The sequence below is a fragment of the Serinus canaria genome, chromosome 14, assembly GCF_022539315.1.
Source record: "Serinus canaria isolate serCan28SL12 chromosome 14, serCan2020, whole genome shotgun sequence".
Classification (NCBI taxonomy): domain Eukaryota; kingdom Metazoa; phylum Chordata; class Aves; order Passeriformes; family Fringillidae; genus Serinus; species Serinus canaria.
Window position 1 is genome coordinate 15032487 of NC_066328.1, and position 15794 is coordinate 15048280.

A 15794-nucleotide genomic window follows, 5' to 3' on the forward strand; every position below is an offset into this window, starting at 1 on the left:
TTCCAGGGATCCAGGGGCACCCACGGTTTCTCTGGCACCCTGTGCCATAGGGATCCAACAGATCGCCGCTGCTGGGGGGGTTTTGGCCCCGGGGCTCCATCAGCCGCTGGTGCCGGTGTCGGTTCCTGCGCCGATGCCGGTCCCGAAGCCGGTCCCGGTGCCGGTCCCGCCCCGTCCCTCTCTGCGGCTCCGCCCCGTCCCCTCCCGTCCCGCCGCCGTCCCCGCCCGCCGCGCTCCCGGTGCCGCGGGGCAGCCGCAGCATGGCCGAGCTGCGCATCGCCCCGGCCCCGGCCCCGGCCTCGAGCCCCGCTGCTGCCCCGCTCCCACCGCCGGCCGCAGCCCCAGCCCCGGCCCCGGCGCCGGCCCCGGTCCCGACCCGCCCCTCGGCGCCCGCCCCGGGCCGCCCATAAAAGCGGCCCCGCGCCCGCCCAGCGCTGCCGCCGCTGCCGCTCCGCCGCCGGCCATGGCCAAGGACCAGCTGAAGCCGCGGCTGTGCCGAATGCTCAAAGGGGAGAGCGGCTACGGCTTCCACCTGCACGGCGAGAAGGGCAAGAGCGGCCAGTTCATCCGCAAAGTGGAGCCCGGCTCGCCCGCCGAGGCGGCGGGGCTGCGCGCCGGGGACCGCGTCGTGGAGGTGAACGGGTTCAACGTGGAGCAGGAGACGCATCACCAGGTACGGGACGGAGCGGGGACACGGCCAGGGCACCGCTGCACCCCGGGCCCAGCGGGGCTGTGCCCGCTCCAGCGGGGGTTTCACCCCGAATATCCCCGCTGGAGCATCCCCGGCCTGGCGGCGGTGGGGTGGGTGCAGCGGTGGGGGTGGGTACCGCGGTGGGGGTGGGTGCCCCCCCAGATGCCAGGGCTGGCCTTTGCGTGGCCCGGGAGCCGCAGCTCCGTGCGGGGTCGCGCCGCCGGGCGCAGGACGCTGCAGTCGTGTCAAGGTGGGAAAGGCGAAGGTGTGTGGGGCTGGGCAGGGCTCTGCCGCGTTATGCAATCTGTGGTGGAAAGGAATGGGGAGACCCGGGCTTTATTTCCGGCTCTGCTGTGGGTTTTCTTGGCTGCTTTAAGCGAGCTGCGCCTGCCTGTGCAGCCCGGAGTGTAGGAAGATGCCTGAAAATCTCCAGATAAAGCTGTGCAGATGTTCAGCAGTTGGGCTGGCCAGAGAGCGATAGGGCTCGGAGGGGAGCCGTGGCTCTTCCTGACCGCGCTGGGGCTGGGCAGCTCCAAGAGTGCTGTTTCTCCTCCAACAGAAGCTGTTTCAGGCTGTGGCATTTTCTCCTTGTAAAACTGAAACTTACATTTGTCAAGCAATTTAGTCTAAAAAAACCAAGAAATGCCGACAAAAACAAGCAACGAGAAAAAAAAAGCCCAAAGAAGCAGTGAGATTCAAGCTGCTCCAGGTCCTGCTGGACACTCGGAGCCTGGCGGGGGCACACTTTGCCTCGTGGTTTGTGGGCCTCTGCAAGATTCGGTGTTTTAGTAACTTAAAACATCTGCTCAGCCCTGCTGCCAGCACTGCAGGGGACAGAGATGGGATGTGCCTCGACCCCGCAGAGTTTTGGGGGGCTCTGTTCTCAGACCTCACCCCAGGTGTGGATGTTGCTGTGCTGAAGGTGAAGCTGATCCTTCCAGGTGGTTCCAATAAAGCTCCTCTCATGATCCTGGTGGGATTTGGTGGCTAACTGAGCTTGTTTTGATGCTCTGAGCCAGCCGTGTGAAAGTTGATGTTTGTCCTGAGTGCGATTTCAAACCCCTTGAAGGAGGATCCCCATCTTTGATGTGGCTGGGCAGGAAGGAGGGCTGTGTTCCTGTGGTGCCTTGGAAGCCACCAGAGCTCCCTGCTGGCGCTGGGCTGCTGGGGACGGGCGATAGCGGAGCCAGCTGCGCCTTTGAAACGTGCTGGGGCTTCCCAGTAGGTCAAGTGAAATGGGAGGCGGAAATTTCTCTTTCTTCTTTTTTTTTTTTTATTTTTTTGGTTGTTTGTTTTTGTTTTTACTGCTGCCGGCAGGATGGAGCCCTGGCACTCGCTGGCTGCTGCAGAGCAGTGATTGGAACGGGGTGTCCCATCCAGTGCCCGCTCTGGCTGCCATGGCACTGGGGTCTGTGAGAGTGCCAGTGGTGGGAGCCCTGCCTGGGATCACCCTTTTCCCTGCCTTGATACCACAAGAACCTCTCCCTTCCCCCAAAAGCACTGATGGGCCGTGGCGAGGGCGATGCCCTGGCGGGTCACACGATGGCTTTGAGCAGCCGCCTCACCGTGGCCCTTCCTCTGCTGCTCCTTGCCCAGCCTTGAACAAGTAACACTTCTCCCTGTGCATAGGGGAGCCCGCAGTGCGCAAGGCCTCGCTGGTTGGGTGTAACTGTGTTTCCAGCTGAAGCTGGCAGCATTTTTGTCTTTGTTCTCTGTTTTTTTTTTCTTGGCCATGCCCAAGGAGCAAATGCAGTGCATGCTGTGTCTCCGGCTTGCATCCTGGGTTCCTCGGAACCGGGCAGAGCCGCAGCTCCTGAGCACAGAAAGGCTCCTGCTGCCCAGGGAGCCTGGCAGCATGGAGCAGGGCACAGGCACCTCTGTGGGAGCTGCTGGTGGCACCGTGAGTCCTTCCTGGGCGCTGCTGTTTGGCAAGGGTGGCGGGGCCGGGGCCGGCGCTGCCGGGCTGGCGCTGCCGTCGCAGGGATAAAGTCTGCCTGGGTGGAGCTGCGGAAATGGTGGGGCTGGGTCGGGTGCTGAGGAGGTCCCAGATGAGCAGGGCAGGCTGCATTGTCTCCAGAAGCCTGCGGGACTCCAGGCTGGGAGCATGGCTCGGAAGCGGGTACGGCGCTGGGCAGGAGCTCGCCGGGGGCTGCTGCTTTGCCTCCCATCTCTCTGCTCTGTCCCAGGGAGACCTGCTGCCTTGGGGGGCTCCTCACAGCCCCTTCTGCTTGTCCTGCTCCTGGGGAGGGGGCAGGGGGCTGTTCTGTGCTGCTCTCCATCCCTGCCTGGCTTGGCCCCCGGCGCTCGTGGGACCTTCGCTCCATCGCTGCTCTTGCTGTGGCTCTTGGGGGGCTCGGCCATGGGTTGAGCCCAGCACTGCTCCACGCCAGCTTTGGACCCTTCTGTGGATCCTCAGAGTTTCTCTGCAGTCTGTGGGACCCCTGTGATCCCCTGTGCTGCCTGGAGCACCCGAACTGCTGGCTCTGGGGGATGTCCCTGCAGGGCCAGCACCTTCCCCATCCGCATCTTTGCTGCCGTGCGTTGGCTGCTGCTGCTGCTGCCAGGTCCCCTCTGGGAGAAGTGTCCCTGCACAGGCACTGCTGGTGTCAGCAGGACCGTCTGATGTCAGATGTAAACGGATCTGAATGGGAGCAGATGGATTTTCTGGGCCTGATGGATCAGCACCCTCCAGGCTGGTTACGGGAGGGAGCCTGGGATCGCTGCCGTGCAGGCAGAGGCTGCAGTGGATGAGTTAGTTCAGCCCTGGCTGCAGCCTGTGCATTTCTTACAGGCTGGTTTTTTTCTTGTTTGCAGATACGGGCTCTGTTGACCTTGAGTGGAGCTCGCAGGGAGTAAATAAATGCTGGTTAATTGCGTATTAGGCTCGTTTGTCGCTCTAACCTTGGCGCGTCTGGCCGCTGTGACCTAGATCAGAGCAGGAGCCCTGCAAGGAGCCCCGGGCTGCTTTTGGGGGGTTCCCAGCACGTCTGGGGTGTTCAGGGCCGCTCCATGGCTGGGGATGGTGGCTGAGCAGCACTGCCAGCAGTGCTACCCCTCCTCCTCCTCGGGATGAAGGCCTGTGCAGGGAGGAGGTGCCCTCGGCAGCTGCCAGCCGTGAGTCTGCAGGTGGTTTCCCTGTGGATGATCTGGGATTTCTCTTTTTCCATCCCAGCCCACTCTGGTGGGATTTACCTCCTGCCTGGCTGTGGGATCAGCTCCTCCTGGCTCTCTGCAGTGTCAGTGCCCATCGGAGCCTCTGCCAGTCCCTGATCCCTGCAAAGGAGCTGGGCACAGCAGGACAATGTCCCCATTCAGCCCTGCTGGAGCTGAATCCTGCCAGGGACGGGCTCATCTCCCGCTCCCAGCACTGGCTCCCCTCTTCTCTGCTGGCTCCCAGCACGGGCTGGGCATGGATGCGTGGATTGGGCTGTTTGCTTTCTAAATCTACCCCTGGCCTGCACAAGGACAGCACCTGACTGCCTACATTGGTGCTTGGAGCCTTCCTGTGCCCCCTGGCTCGTGCCCTGCTCTGGGTATGGGAGTAGGACACCCTGGCTTGAGGAGATGAGGGTGTTTGCTTGGAGGGACAGACTGCATGGGGCAGAGGGTTGCTGATGCTCGAGGGGCAGTGCCAGCCTCTGGAAGCTCTTGACTGAGCAGGAGGCGATCCCAGGTAGCTGGGCAGGGTGATCCTGGGTGGTCTGAGCAGGGCTGCTGTGTGGCTGCAGGACCTGGGCTGGAAGAGATCCCCAGGGATCTCCCAGAGCTGCATCCCTGCCCTTTCTGCCCCATCACCCGTAGCTGGGAGCATAATGCTGTACCCAGAGCGGAGCTGCAGCACTGGGGGGGAGCTGATGGCCCTTGGGTGCCACCCCCAGTGTCCCCTGCGCTCCTGCTGAGCTGTCCCTGTCGTCCCCAGGTCGTGCAGCGCATCAAGGCCGTGGAGACGGAGACGCGGCTGCTGGTGGTGGACAAGGAGACGGACGAGTACCTGTGCAGCCTGCGGCTCACCTGCACCGAGGACATGGTGCACAACGGCATCCTGCTGGGCTCGGCAGTGCCCCCTGCCAAGGCCAGCGACAACGGCGAGGTCTGGAAGCCACAGCTGGATCTGAGCGGGGGCAGCCTCCAGAGGCATTCCCACAGCTTCTCCTCGCACGGCAGCAGGAAGGTGAGGGCACAGCGGGGCTGTGGGCACCCCCTGGGATCTCCTTCCTCCTTGGGCACGGCTTGTCCCGTCAGAGAAAACCCTTCTGTGTGTGATTGTCACCCTGGGACCCCCAGCGTCCCTGTGGAAGCTCTCACTCCAGGCAGCACTGGCTGTTGGGGGCTGTGCATTCCCTCCCCTCCAGTGCCCCCGAGGGTCTCCTGAGCTGCTGGGGGGCTCTGGGGGGCTGCCAGTCCTGGGGACAGTGACCCCAGCCAAGGCTGGTGTCCCAGCCTGGATCTCAGGCTGCCCAGAGCAGAGCTGTGGCCAAGCTGGAGCTCATGAATGAGCTTCTCTGCCTCCATTATTAGCAGGAGGGAGGGAACATCTGGGCTGAACGTGTTCGCAGCTTTTTGCTGAAATAGGAAGTTAATTGGCTCTTTTCAAGCGGCCTGGGTCTGGGCTGGGATTCGGCACTAAGTGCCTTTTATTGGTAAACTCCTTTCCAGAAGGGAAGGAATTCGGGGTGGAACGTGTCCAGTTTCCATGGCTGCGGGGCTGGAGCCGGCGCGGGCAGGAGCGGGGCTGATAGCGGGGCTGGCTGGGGCTGTGTGCCCTGCTCCACGGCCCTCTGTGCCCCCCCATCCCTGTCCCCATGGCCTGTGCTTGCTGCTCGGGGCTGCTCAACAGCCTCTTCAGCACGGAGCTGCTGGGCATCCCCCTCCTCCTCCTCCTCCTCCTCTCTGGGGGCCCTGCAGGGGCTGCACTGCCAGCTCGGTCTCTGTCCCCTCGCGGTGGGGGTGGTGGCTGAGTGCTGGCCCAGAAGTGGCCACTGGGCTGCCAGGAGAAGATCCAAGGGAAGGTGGGAAAGCACTGTGTCCTCAGGAGCCCCTGGTGCAGAAATCCCCTGTGCAGATAAGGGTGATGCTGGTGTGGGGCAGGAGCAGCCCGGCAGGAGAGGGGCTCTCAGCTCTGGTGCTTCCCTCTGGAAGCTGTTTGGAATCTTGCAGAGGAGGCTCCCCCTTCCCTGGGCCAGCCTCCGAGGCAGTGCTTTATTTTTCATGATTTACTGCCTGATGTGAGGCTGTGTGTGTGTGAGGGTGGTGCTGGCTGTGTTTCCCCTGGGGCTGCAGCCCCCTGGGGACAGGAGCCATTCCCAAGGAGAGGGTGGCTCTCACTCGGGGCATTTCCTGCTCTGCTCCCTGGGCTGGTCGGGCTCCAGCAGCGGGAGCTGACGGGAAGTCAGGCCGGGGAACAGGACGGTCCTTTCCGGCCTTTGGGCTTTGGCTCCTCCAAGGAGAGGGTGGGACAGGGAGAGCAGGGCTGCAAGGGGGGAGGAGAGCTCCTGTTCCTCCCAGAGGGGCTTTTCCTGGGCACTCGCTGTGCTGGACAAGGGGAGCTGGCTCCAGGGGTGATTCCCCCCTCGTGGGGGTGAGGTCGGGCTGCTGAGCACCTTGGGGTGGTTTGCTCCTGCCTCAGCAGCTCTCAGGAGAGCTGGGCACTGCCAGCTGTCCTGCCAAGGTCACTTCTCCATGCCAGGGCCCTGTGTGACTCTGGGGTGAGATCAGGGGTGGCTGGAGCAGCAGGACCTGCATCCTGCTCCTGTGATTCAAGGTGGTGAAACCTGCCCCAGGCTCCTGGTCTGGTTGCTGTGTCCCTCTTGCAGCAGGCGGCCAGGGCATGGTGCAGAAGGGGTGGTGGATCTGATTTCTGCCCTGCACTGTGTCCCCCCATGGGGCAGCTCGAGCCTGACCCTGATCCAGCAGATCACAGGCACTGGAATGTGCAGCTCCTGAGTGTGGGGGGTTTTTGGGAGATTGCTGCTGCTGCAGTGAGGCTGTGACAGCTGGGATACACCCAGACATTTGTCCCCAGCCAGATTTAGGGCTTTTCTGAGCTTTCCTGGAGGCGTTCAGTGAAGGAGAGGAGGCAGCTCCTTCCCCCTGCAGCCCTGTGGCCCCAAGCTGTCCCTGTGGGAACTGGGGCTGCTGCTCCAGGGAGCTGCATTTTTGTCAGCAGCGTTTGTTTACAGAAAGGCTGGAGTTTTCCTGGATTGGAGGCCGGGGCTGCTCAGGGCAGCCTGAGGAGACGAGCAGCTGAAACCAAACGAGGAGGGAAACCTGGTGTTGTGGTGGAGCAGGGAGGGTGGGCACAGCCCTGCCACCCCCTGAGCTGCCCTGGCTGGGGAGGTCACCGTGCCCCCTGGCAGGGACCTGTGCCCAGCACCTCGTGCTGCAGGAACCTCGGTGGTGCCATGAATAATTCAGCATGTATTTAAAATCCTGCCCGGGGAGCAGGTCAGCAGGGCTGGCAGCCAGCAGCTGTGGCTGTCACAGCTCTGCTGTCCCCAGCACCGTGGGGACAATGCCCTGTGTGGCCGTGCTGGCACAGGGAGCCAGGGCTGCCCTGTCCTGTCCCACAGAATTGTGCCCATTCCTGTCTCTGCTGGGCTGGGGGGGTTTGTCCCACTCCGTCCCCTGGCAGGGCACGTGTCCCCCGTGCCAGGTGCTCCCCTGTCCCCATCAGGCTGTTCCCATGGCTCTGGCTCTGCCCTGCCTGAGGTGCAGAGGTGGGGGCTGGGGGTCCCAGCGTGCCAGGGCTGCTCCAGGTGCTGGCTGTCAGCTGCTTTAATGGCAAAGGTGCCTTTGGGCCATGGCTGGCTGTGATAAAGCGCCTGGGCTGGGGGTGAGTAAAAGGCAGGGGAGCTGCAGGGCTGCCAGCACCTCACCTGGGTGCTGCTGGCCATTCCAGAGGTGTCCATGTGTCCTGGCCAGCCTGGCAGCACCTTTACAGGGGCTGTGGCTCTGCTGTCCCATTCCTGCAGGGCACTGGGACCCTGTTACGGCCACTAGGGATGTCCTTGGGACTTGCTGCCTTCTCCAGGTGTGTTTGTAGGAGAAACAAGAGCAACAGCAAAGCCAGAGAGGCGTTGGGGGTGATGCAATTCCCTTCCTTTGTGCTCTGGTCTGCAGGGGGTGGGTGTGCAAAGGGACCTTCACAACCTTTGTGAAGGATAAACTTCTCCAGAGTTTATCCTTTGGAGGACAGACCCACGTCTTGGAGCTGCTGGATTCAAGCCTGTGGAGTCTGGGAATTCTCATGGGGGGGAATTAGTGCCTGGCTGTTGATTGTGCTGTGCTGGGGAGGGATGTGTCACCTTGGGATCGCTGCTGGCAGGAGCTGGGGGTGTCCCTGGGGTGACAGGGGGGTGGTGGCAGCTCCTGAGCCCCCTGTGTGTCTGGGGACAGCTGTGCTGCTCTCTGAAGGACGAGGGCTGGGCTCCTGTGGGGACCAGGTGTAGGGTCAGTGCTGACCCCAAGGCAGTCAATATTTACCCTTCTCTTTGGGCCAGGAGTAAGAACTTTAGTGTTTCAAACAATCCCCTTGTGCTGTGGTGTGTCCTGCCACAGCTCTGCGAGGGGAGTAACTCAGGACAGATGTCTCTGCAGCACTTTGCCAACTCAGCTGAGGCCCAAAATTTAGGGCTTGTAGAATAACCACAGAGATGTAATAAAACCAAACATGAGCAGAAATGTCTGCAGCAATTATGCAATTTAAAAAAATAAATAAGTGGATGGTTTGAATTAAAGCACTTCCCTGCAGCATCTCCCACTGCCCGCGGCAGGCCGGGCCTGGCGGGAGAGGGAGGTGGGAAGGAGGGCAAAGCTCAGCCCTGGCACGGCCTGGTGAGGCTCCTGCTGTGCAGGGAGAGCTGTGGGGAACCCTCGGGCACAGAGCCCAGGGAGCTGTGGCTGTGTCCCAGTGCATTCCCTGCCCTTCCCACAGCAGCTGCTTTTGGGGATGCTTGGTCTGAGAAGGCAGGGCTGAGTGTTTGTGCCCACCCTGGGGGCAGCAGGGGATGTGCCCACCCTGGGGGCAGCAAGGATGTGCCACCCTGGGGGCTCTTTGCAAAGCCAACTGTGCACCTGCAGAGTGGAGCTGCTCCTGCCTGAGGGTGTGGATGGGATGGATGAGGAAGGGAAGGTGCCTGGAGAGCCTCTGCCAGCCCCCAGAGTCCCTGCCACGGGCACCCCTGAGGCTGGGAGGGTCTGCTTGGGTGGGAGCTCAGCCAGGAGTGGCAGAGGGATCCCTGGTTTTGGGATCTCCATCCCAAAGGGGTGGCAGCAGTCGGGCGGAGCTGTGGGCACGCCCGTGCTGACCCCGCTGCATTATTGATGTCGCCGGGCTGTGGCATCGCGTGTCACCGGCTGGGGGTGGCTCTGGGGCGGCTCCAGCTCCGCACATCATCATCCTGGGAGAGCCAGGGCCGGGCTGGACCCGGGAACAACCTGGGATAGCAGGGGGTGTGGAATGAGGTGGACCTGGAGCTCCCTTCCCATTGCTAGGGAAGTTAATCCACAAACACCAGAGGTTCATGTCCAAAAAGGAGACAGAGGAGTCCCTTTGTGCTTTTATTTGAATAAAAGGAGAGGCCATGGGGCATTCCCCTGGGATCGCTGGAATTTTTTGAGGATGCAGCCTCCTTTTTATCCCAATTTCCCAGCCACATTTCCCGTCTCTCTTTCCCCATTTCTGAGGTACTTGAGAGGTTCAGACTCCCTGATACCAGAGATTTCCCTCTAATGTACAGCCCTCCCTTTTCATTTTTAATCCTTACAGAATTTAGGGGTTTTTCTTCCCTATTGTTTCTTTCATCTCTCAATGTCTAATTTCATTTATCAACAACCCTAAAGTTTATTTGTGAAAGCAAATGTCTTCTTCCATTCCTCCATCAGTGAAATCCTTCCTATTGTTTCTATCTCCCAGAGCTGGTTTTATCCACCAGCAGACCCACGGCTGGTTTGTTAGGACAAACCCACCATTCCTGTCACCATCCTCGCCATCCCAGGACTCTGTGCTGGTTTTGGGGTGCTGGTGCTGCTGCAGAGACCGCACATCCCTGAGCCCTGTGGGGTGGGGCAGCCCCAGCCCGGTGCCTGTCCCTGTGTGCTGTCCCCCTTCCTCTGCTGCTGGTTTTTGGTGAGTTTGGGGCTGCCCGTGCCATTCCCGGAGCTCTGGCAGGGATGAGCAGCATGTGCTGGGCATCACCGAGCACTCGGAGGAGCTGCTGGCAGGGACCCGGGTCCTGCATCCTCCCGGGGTGTGGGACGGGGCTTGGGTGCCCAGAGCTCCCTTGGCACAGCCAGGGCAGGGCTGTGGGACGGGGCTTGGATGCCCAGAGCTCCCTTGGCACGGCCAGGGCAGGGCTGTGGGACGGGGCTTGGATGCCCAGAGCTCCCTTGGCACAGCCAGGGCAGGGCTGTGGGACGGGGCTTGGGTGCCCAGAGCTCCCTTGGCACAGCCAGGGCAGGGCTGTGGGACGGGGCTTGGATGCCCAGAGCTCCCTTGGCACAGCCAGGGCAGGGCTGTGGGACGGGGCTTGGGTGCCCAGAGCTCCCTTGGCACGGGCAGGGCTGTAGGACGGGGCTTGGATGCCCAGAGCTCCCTTGGCACAGCCAGGGCAGGGCTGTGGGACGGGGCTTGGATGCCCAGAGCTCCCTTGGCACAGCCAGGGCAGGACTGTGGGATGGGGCTTGGATGCCCAGAGCTCCCTTGGCACAGCCAGGGCAGGGCTGGGCAGGCAGCCCCCGCTCCAGGCTGGCCTGCACAGGGGGCTGGGGGCTATTTTGGTGCCGGGGCAGCGCAGGAAGCCCCTCCCGGGGAGGAGAGCATCCACCCCACGGCACGAACTTCCTCCCCGCGGTATTTTTAGTGAAACACAAAGCGGGCGGGAGGCGAGAGGCAGATTAGCATCGGGAGGAGCCGTGCCCTGCCAAGAGCCTTTGTTCCCGGAGCCGCACGCTGCCCAGGGCCCGGCGGGGTCACCCCGGGACCCCCCAGCCCCCGGCAAGGGGAGGGGGGCTGCCCCAGCCCGGAGCTGGCTGCAGGGCGCTGGGGATGCTGAGGGTGGTCCAGCCGGTGCTGATCCCTTCTGCATCCTCCGGTAATCAAAAACTTTCCCTCGGAGCGATTGGGAAGCTGATATTCAGTGGGAGCTGCTGGAAGTGCAGCTCTCTCTCCCCAGCCCCCTCGGCTCTCAGGGATGGGCTCCAGCAGCTTTCCTTCAACCCCAGCTCACTAGTGGGCTCCCGGCCAGCTGTGGATGGTTCTGTTCAATGGCAGAACTATTAAATGGTTTAGAATAAATTAAAAATCCTCTGGCAGCGGCGGGGCCTGGTGCGTGTGCCCTGGCAGCTGCACAGAGCCTCTGCTGTGCCTCTGCTCCATCCCCTGGAGCTGCTCCAGCCTGCTCGGGCTCGGGGGCTTGCCATGGCACAGGAAACCTTCTAACAATATTGGGTTTGGGCTGGGGGTTTTTTTTGGCTCCTCTGTTTATTCCAGAGAGCTGAGGGAGCTGTGGAGAAGGGGATGTGCTGCACGCTCCCAGCTGTTGGGGCAGGGCTGTCCCAGAGCTGCTGTGTGTGCAGGGATCAGTCATCCCAGGGCTGGAGCTGGACCTGCTGCTGCCTCGGGGGGTGCTGTGGCTGTGGGGGAATCCCTGCTCCTCCTGCTCCCCCCTGGGTGGGGTGTGCTGGGCTTGTGGGATTGCAGGTGGGGGATGGAAACACGGGGGGCAGAGTCCCAGTGCTGCTGGCTTCCCGTGTGAACCCCCAGGCTGGAGGGGGCCAAGGCTTCCAGACACACCTGACTTGAAAAAGAGGTTCTGAAGAGCTCCTTTTACCCATTCCTTGGGTGCTCACAGCCCTGCCAGTGTGGCATCGCTGCTGTGCTGGTCATTCCTGCCCTCCAGGCTGTGGGAGTGGGGGGCAGTGATGCACCCAGCTCTGTAAAAGAGCTCAGGGTGTAAGTGAAGGTCTGCTCTGAGCTGGTTTTGTCTCCCAGCCCTTGGCTCTGTCTCTGGATGTGGAGATTTTACAGGCACTGCTGGTGGGGGACTCCAGGCTGGGGTATGAGAGAGCAAAAATTAAACTTGTAATCAGTAGAGGCTTTCTCCAGATCCACAGGTCTCTATAAATAAGGAACTGAACCTCAAGCTGTTGACATAACTCTTTCTGGCAAGATCCATATTGTAATTTAATTTCATTACATTTTGCCTGGACTCCTGAAGGTTTTGGTTCCATTGCTGTGCACGTTCAGACCACATCCAGACCTGGAGCTGGATTTTGTTGGCTCAGTGTCTCTCTTTTCCCACTAAAGCTTTGCAGGAGTTTGTTTCCAGATACAATAAGCTGGTGTGGGATGTTTGTTAGTGGTGAGCCTGTGAAAGCCAAATTTTAGTTGTTTTATGAGCGCTGGGAAGGGGAGAAAGACAATTCCCTGCAGGTGGAAGTGTGAGAGGCTGCTCAGTGGGCAGAGAATTCTGGAATGGTTGGGGCTGGAAGGGGCAGGTCAGTTAATCCACCCCCTGACCATGGCAGGGACACCTCCCACTGTCCCAGGTGCTCCCAGCCCTGTCCCATCTGGCCTTGGGCACTGCCAGGGATCCAGGGGCAGCCCCAGCTGCTCTGGGCACCCTGTGCCAGGGCCTGCCCACCCTCCCAGGGAACAATTCCTCATTCCCAATATCCCATCCATCCCAGCCCTCTGGCACTGGGAGCCATTCCCTGGGTCCTGTCCCTCCATCCTTGTCCCCAGTCCCTCTCCAGCTCTCCTGGAGCCCCTCTAGGCTCTGGAAGGGACCTGAGCTCTCCCTGGAGCCTCCCCTTCTCCAGGCTGCACAATTTGGGCTGCCTGGCTGTGGCTCTTTGCCCTGGGAGGGTCTCCAGCCTGGCACTGAGCTGTGCCAGGGATGCTTGGGGAGGGACTGGGAGCAGGAGCAGCAGTGCCTGGCAGTCCAGATGTGTTCCTGGGCCTCTCCATCCCCAGCTGCTGGCAGTGGGGTCGCTGCCTGCCCAGGCAGAGCCCTGCTGCTCCTGGGCTCTTCTGTGGTTAAACCTTCTCATGGAATGACAGGGACTGATCCCCTGAAAGACCTGAGCAGCACCAAGGGTGCTGGAGGGCTAATCCCCCTGCTCCAGCCTTGGCAGGCTGAGCTCCCACCCCTGGGGACGTGGCCCTGGCACCTGGCTGAGCTGGCACTGCCTGGGCACTGCTGCTGTGCCCTGGGCCAGGGCTCCGGGGGCTCTGCCCAACCCCTGGCAGCTCCTGCCCCCTGTGGCTCCTTCCCTGCCCACCAGCAGCCCCTCAGGAGCAGCCAGAGGCCATCCCAGGTAAATCTGTTCATTCTGGCCTTGGGGCTGTTCATGGTTAGCAGGATTTAATTAAGACAGGCCCTAATTAGTTGTAAGCGGGTGAGTAGCTGGCTTTGCCTGGAAGAGTTCCCTGCCCCTGTCTGGCAGCTGGGCTGCTCTGGCACGGGGGGTGCTGAGCCAGGGGGATGTGGGAGGCCCTGTTTGGTGCTGGGATGGGGGGATGGAGTCCCCTGGGAGGGGGTTCTGCTGGGCCTCCAAATCCTTCTTTTGGTTTTTCCAGTGCCGTTCTGGGGCTGTTCCCCCTTTCTGGGGGCTCTGTGTCCCCCCTTGCCATAGGCAGGGATGGCAGCGTGCCCAGAGCCCCAGGACTGGCCCTGGCACCCCCTTCACCCCAGGTTTATCAGCAGGAGCAGCTGGCCCTGGCTCTGGGGTTATCTCAGAGATCCTCCCTGCCCCAGGAACCTCTGTGTGCACTGCCCAGGGCTCCAGGGGCCACCCCAGCCCTTATCTGCCCCTGCCCTGTTCAGCTGGAGATAAGCTCAGCTCCCTGGCAAGGGCATCCCTCATCTTTAGGGAGCTTTGGTTAAGAAATGTCATTTTTGGAGCTTGGCAAAGGGGCCCTGGTGGTCCCTGGCCCGTCAGGACCTGGGTTGGTGCCGAGTTTCCCAGCAGTGCTGTGGGATGCAGCTGGTGCCAGCGTTGTGCAACGGGGGCACTGACAGCAGGGTTGAGTTTGGCTGGGGAGGTCAAGGGGAGCCCCAGCAGAACGGGAGGCTCTGGGTGCTGTGCCCAGCTCAGCAGGTCCTGAGCAGGGGCTGGGACTGGGACAAGGGAGCAGCTCCCTGTGGAGCTGAGGGCTGGCCCCGAGGCCCCCCAGCCCCTGCTGCTTTCTGGAAAGGGGCACCCCTGGGTGTTTGATTGCAGGGTTTCCAAACACAAAGGGCCCCTCTCACACTGGGTGACCCCAGGCGGGTGCCCCGTGCTGCCTTTGCTCCCGGCACCAGGAATGCAGAGGATGTTTGGAGCCCTCCCCCTGCCCCATTTCCTGCAGCCAGCTGGGCTGCCCGGCCAAGACAAATATTGGGAGTAAACTATTGAACTTCCCTGGGCCCAGCACTCACAGAGCAGAGCCTGTTCTCCCCCTCCTTGGGCAGGGGCCAGCCTGGGGGTGCAGATGTGTCCCCCTGCCCCGTGCCCAGCACACCCCTGGGGGTGCAGATGTGTCCCCCCGCCCCGTGCCCAGCACACCCCTGGGGGTGCAGATGTGTCCCCCCGCCCCGTGCCCAGCACACCCCTGGGGGTGCAGATGTGTCCCCCCGCCCCGTGCCCAGCACACCCCTGGGGGTGCAGATGTGTCCCCCCGCCCCGTGCCCAGCACACCCCTGGGGGTGCAGATGTGTCCCCGTGCCCAGCACACCCCTGGGGGTGCAGATGTGTCCCCCTGCCCCGTGCCCAGCACACCCCTGGGGGTGCAGATGTGTCCCCCTGCTCCGTGCCCAGTGCACCCCTCTGCCAGGGGGGCAGAGCAGGAGGGGAAAACCAGCCCCCAAGGGACAGCAGGATGGCTCGTGCCTCCCTTCCCACCCTGCCTGTGCTTTGCTGGGCTCTGCAAGGCTCAGTGTAGCACCCATGGCCTCTTCCTCTGGGGTCTGGGGGCTCGTGGAGGGGACCAGGACTTTTGTGTCCTTGCTGGCTTGTGGTGCACAACAGTTTCCCCCATTCTGTATGAGATGCCTTGACTAACAGCTGGCCTTCTGCAGGGCACTGGGCTTGCACCCTATCCCTAAAAATCAGGCTCTCAGGGCAGGTCTTGGTGGGCTTGAGCAGTAGGTGCTGGCCCTGGTGGGGTTTGCCGTGGTGACCCCGGTGGCACAGCCCTGGCACGGGGCAAAGCAGCAGGACAGAGCCTGAGCAGCCTCAGTCCTTGGGATAAAACCTTTCCTTTCCCAAGAACCTCCCTGTCCTGGGGTGTTCTGGGGGTGGGAGGTGCTCCCTGCAGTATCACAGAGCCCCCTCCAGCTCCAGGGCTTCTCCTGGGAGCCCTCGGTGCCAGGCGAGCACAGAGCTGCAGGACTGGATTCCTGCTCTGACCCCAGGTCACTGGAGGCAAGGAATGGGGCCAGCTTCCACCAGGGTTTGGTGATTGCTCAAGGCCTGGCCTCCAAAAGCAGCTGGGGAGGCCAAAGGGGGCTGGGCAGAGCCTGGAGGTGCCTGGCTCCAGCACAGACCTGGGTGAGAGCAGGGCTGGGAGCCGTGCCTGGCTCTGCCCTGTGCAGGGGGCTCCGTTTGGGATGTGCCCCTGGGGGTGGCAGTGCTCTGCTTTGGGGTGTCACAGAGTGGGACAGGAGCTCTGAGCTGCAGCACGGCCCCTGTGGAGGGAGAGAGCACTGAGGAATTGGGGAAGTTCATTCCCAGCATCCTTCTGCATTCCCATTGTGCAGAGCAGCCCCTCCTCTGGCCTGGGGGCTCGTGCTGAGCGTGGGAAGGAGTCTTTCCCCTGCTCACTGACCAATGCTCTTTTCCCTCCCACCCAGCAGAAAACACATCCCTGTGGATCTGCTGAGATCCCTTTCAATCCAGAGTGGAGATTCCATGTTTCTCCTCCTGGACAAACCCCAGCCTGCCAGGAGCCACATTCTGCCCCACATCAGCCTGGAGCTGATCCCTGTGGAGCAGAGGAGCTCTCTGGTGCCCTGGCTGTGTGTTCCCTTGGCAGAGCCTGCTGGAAAAGCTGTCTCTCTCCACGAAAACACGTGCACGTGGCGCTTTCTGCCTCCTCCATCCTCCCTCCCTCCCTCCCTCC

At 62.0% G+C, this 15794-nt stretch overlaps 1 protein-coding gene across 4 annotated transcripts in view; it reads left to right on the forward strand.

Moving 5' to 3' along the window:
• Nucleotides 1-222: 222 nt before the first annotated feature.
• Nucleotides 223-15794, forward strand: part of NHERF2 (NHERF family PDZ scaffold protein 2) — a 33272-nt gene continuing 17700 nt past the window's right edge. Inside the window, exons 1-2 of one of the 4 annotated variants that reach the window (XM_030229886.2) lie at nt 223-673; nt 4611-4862. In XM_030229886.2, the coding sequence (XP_030085746.1) occupies nt 464-673; nt 4611-4862 (462 nt within the window). In that variant the 5' untranslated portion in view covers nt 223-463. Of the gene's footprint in view, nt 674-2733; nt 2811-4610; nt 4863-15794 lie in introns of those variants that run through there. The other 3 variants (XM_030229887.2, XM_018915773.3, XM_030229888.2) reach the window with 3 other exon arrangements.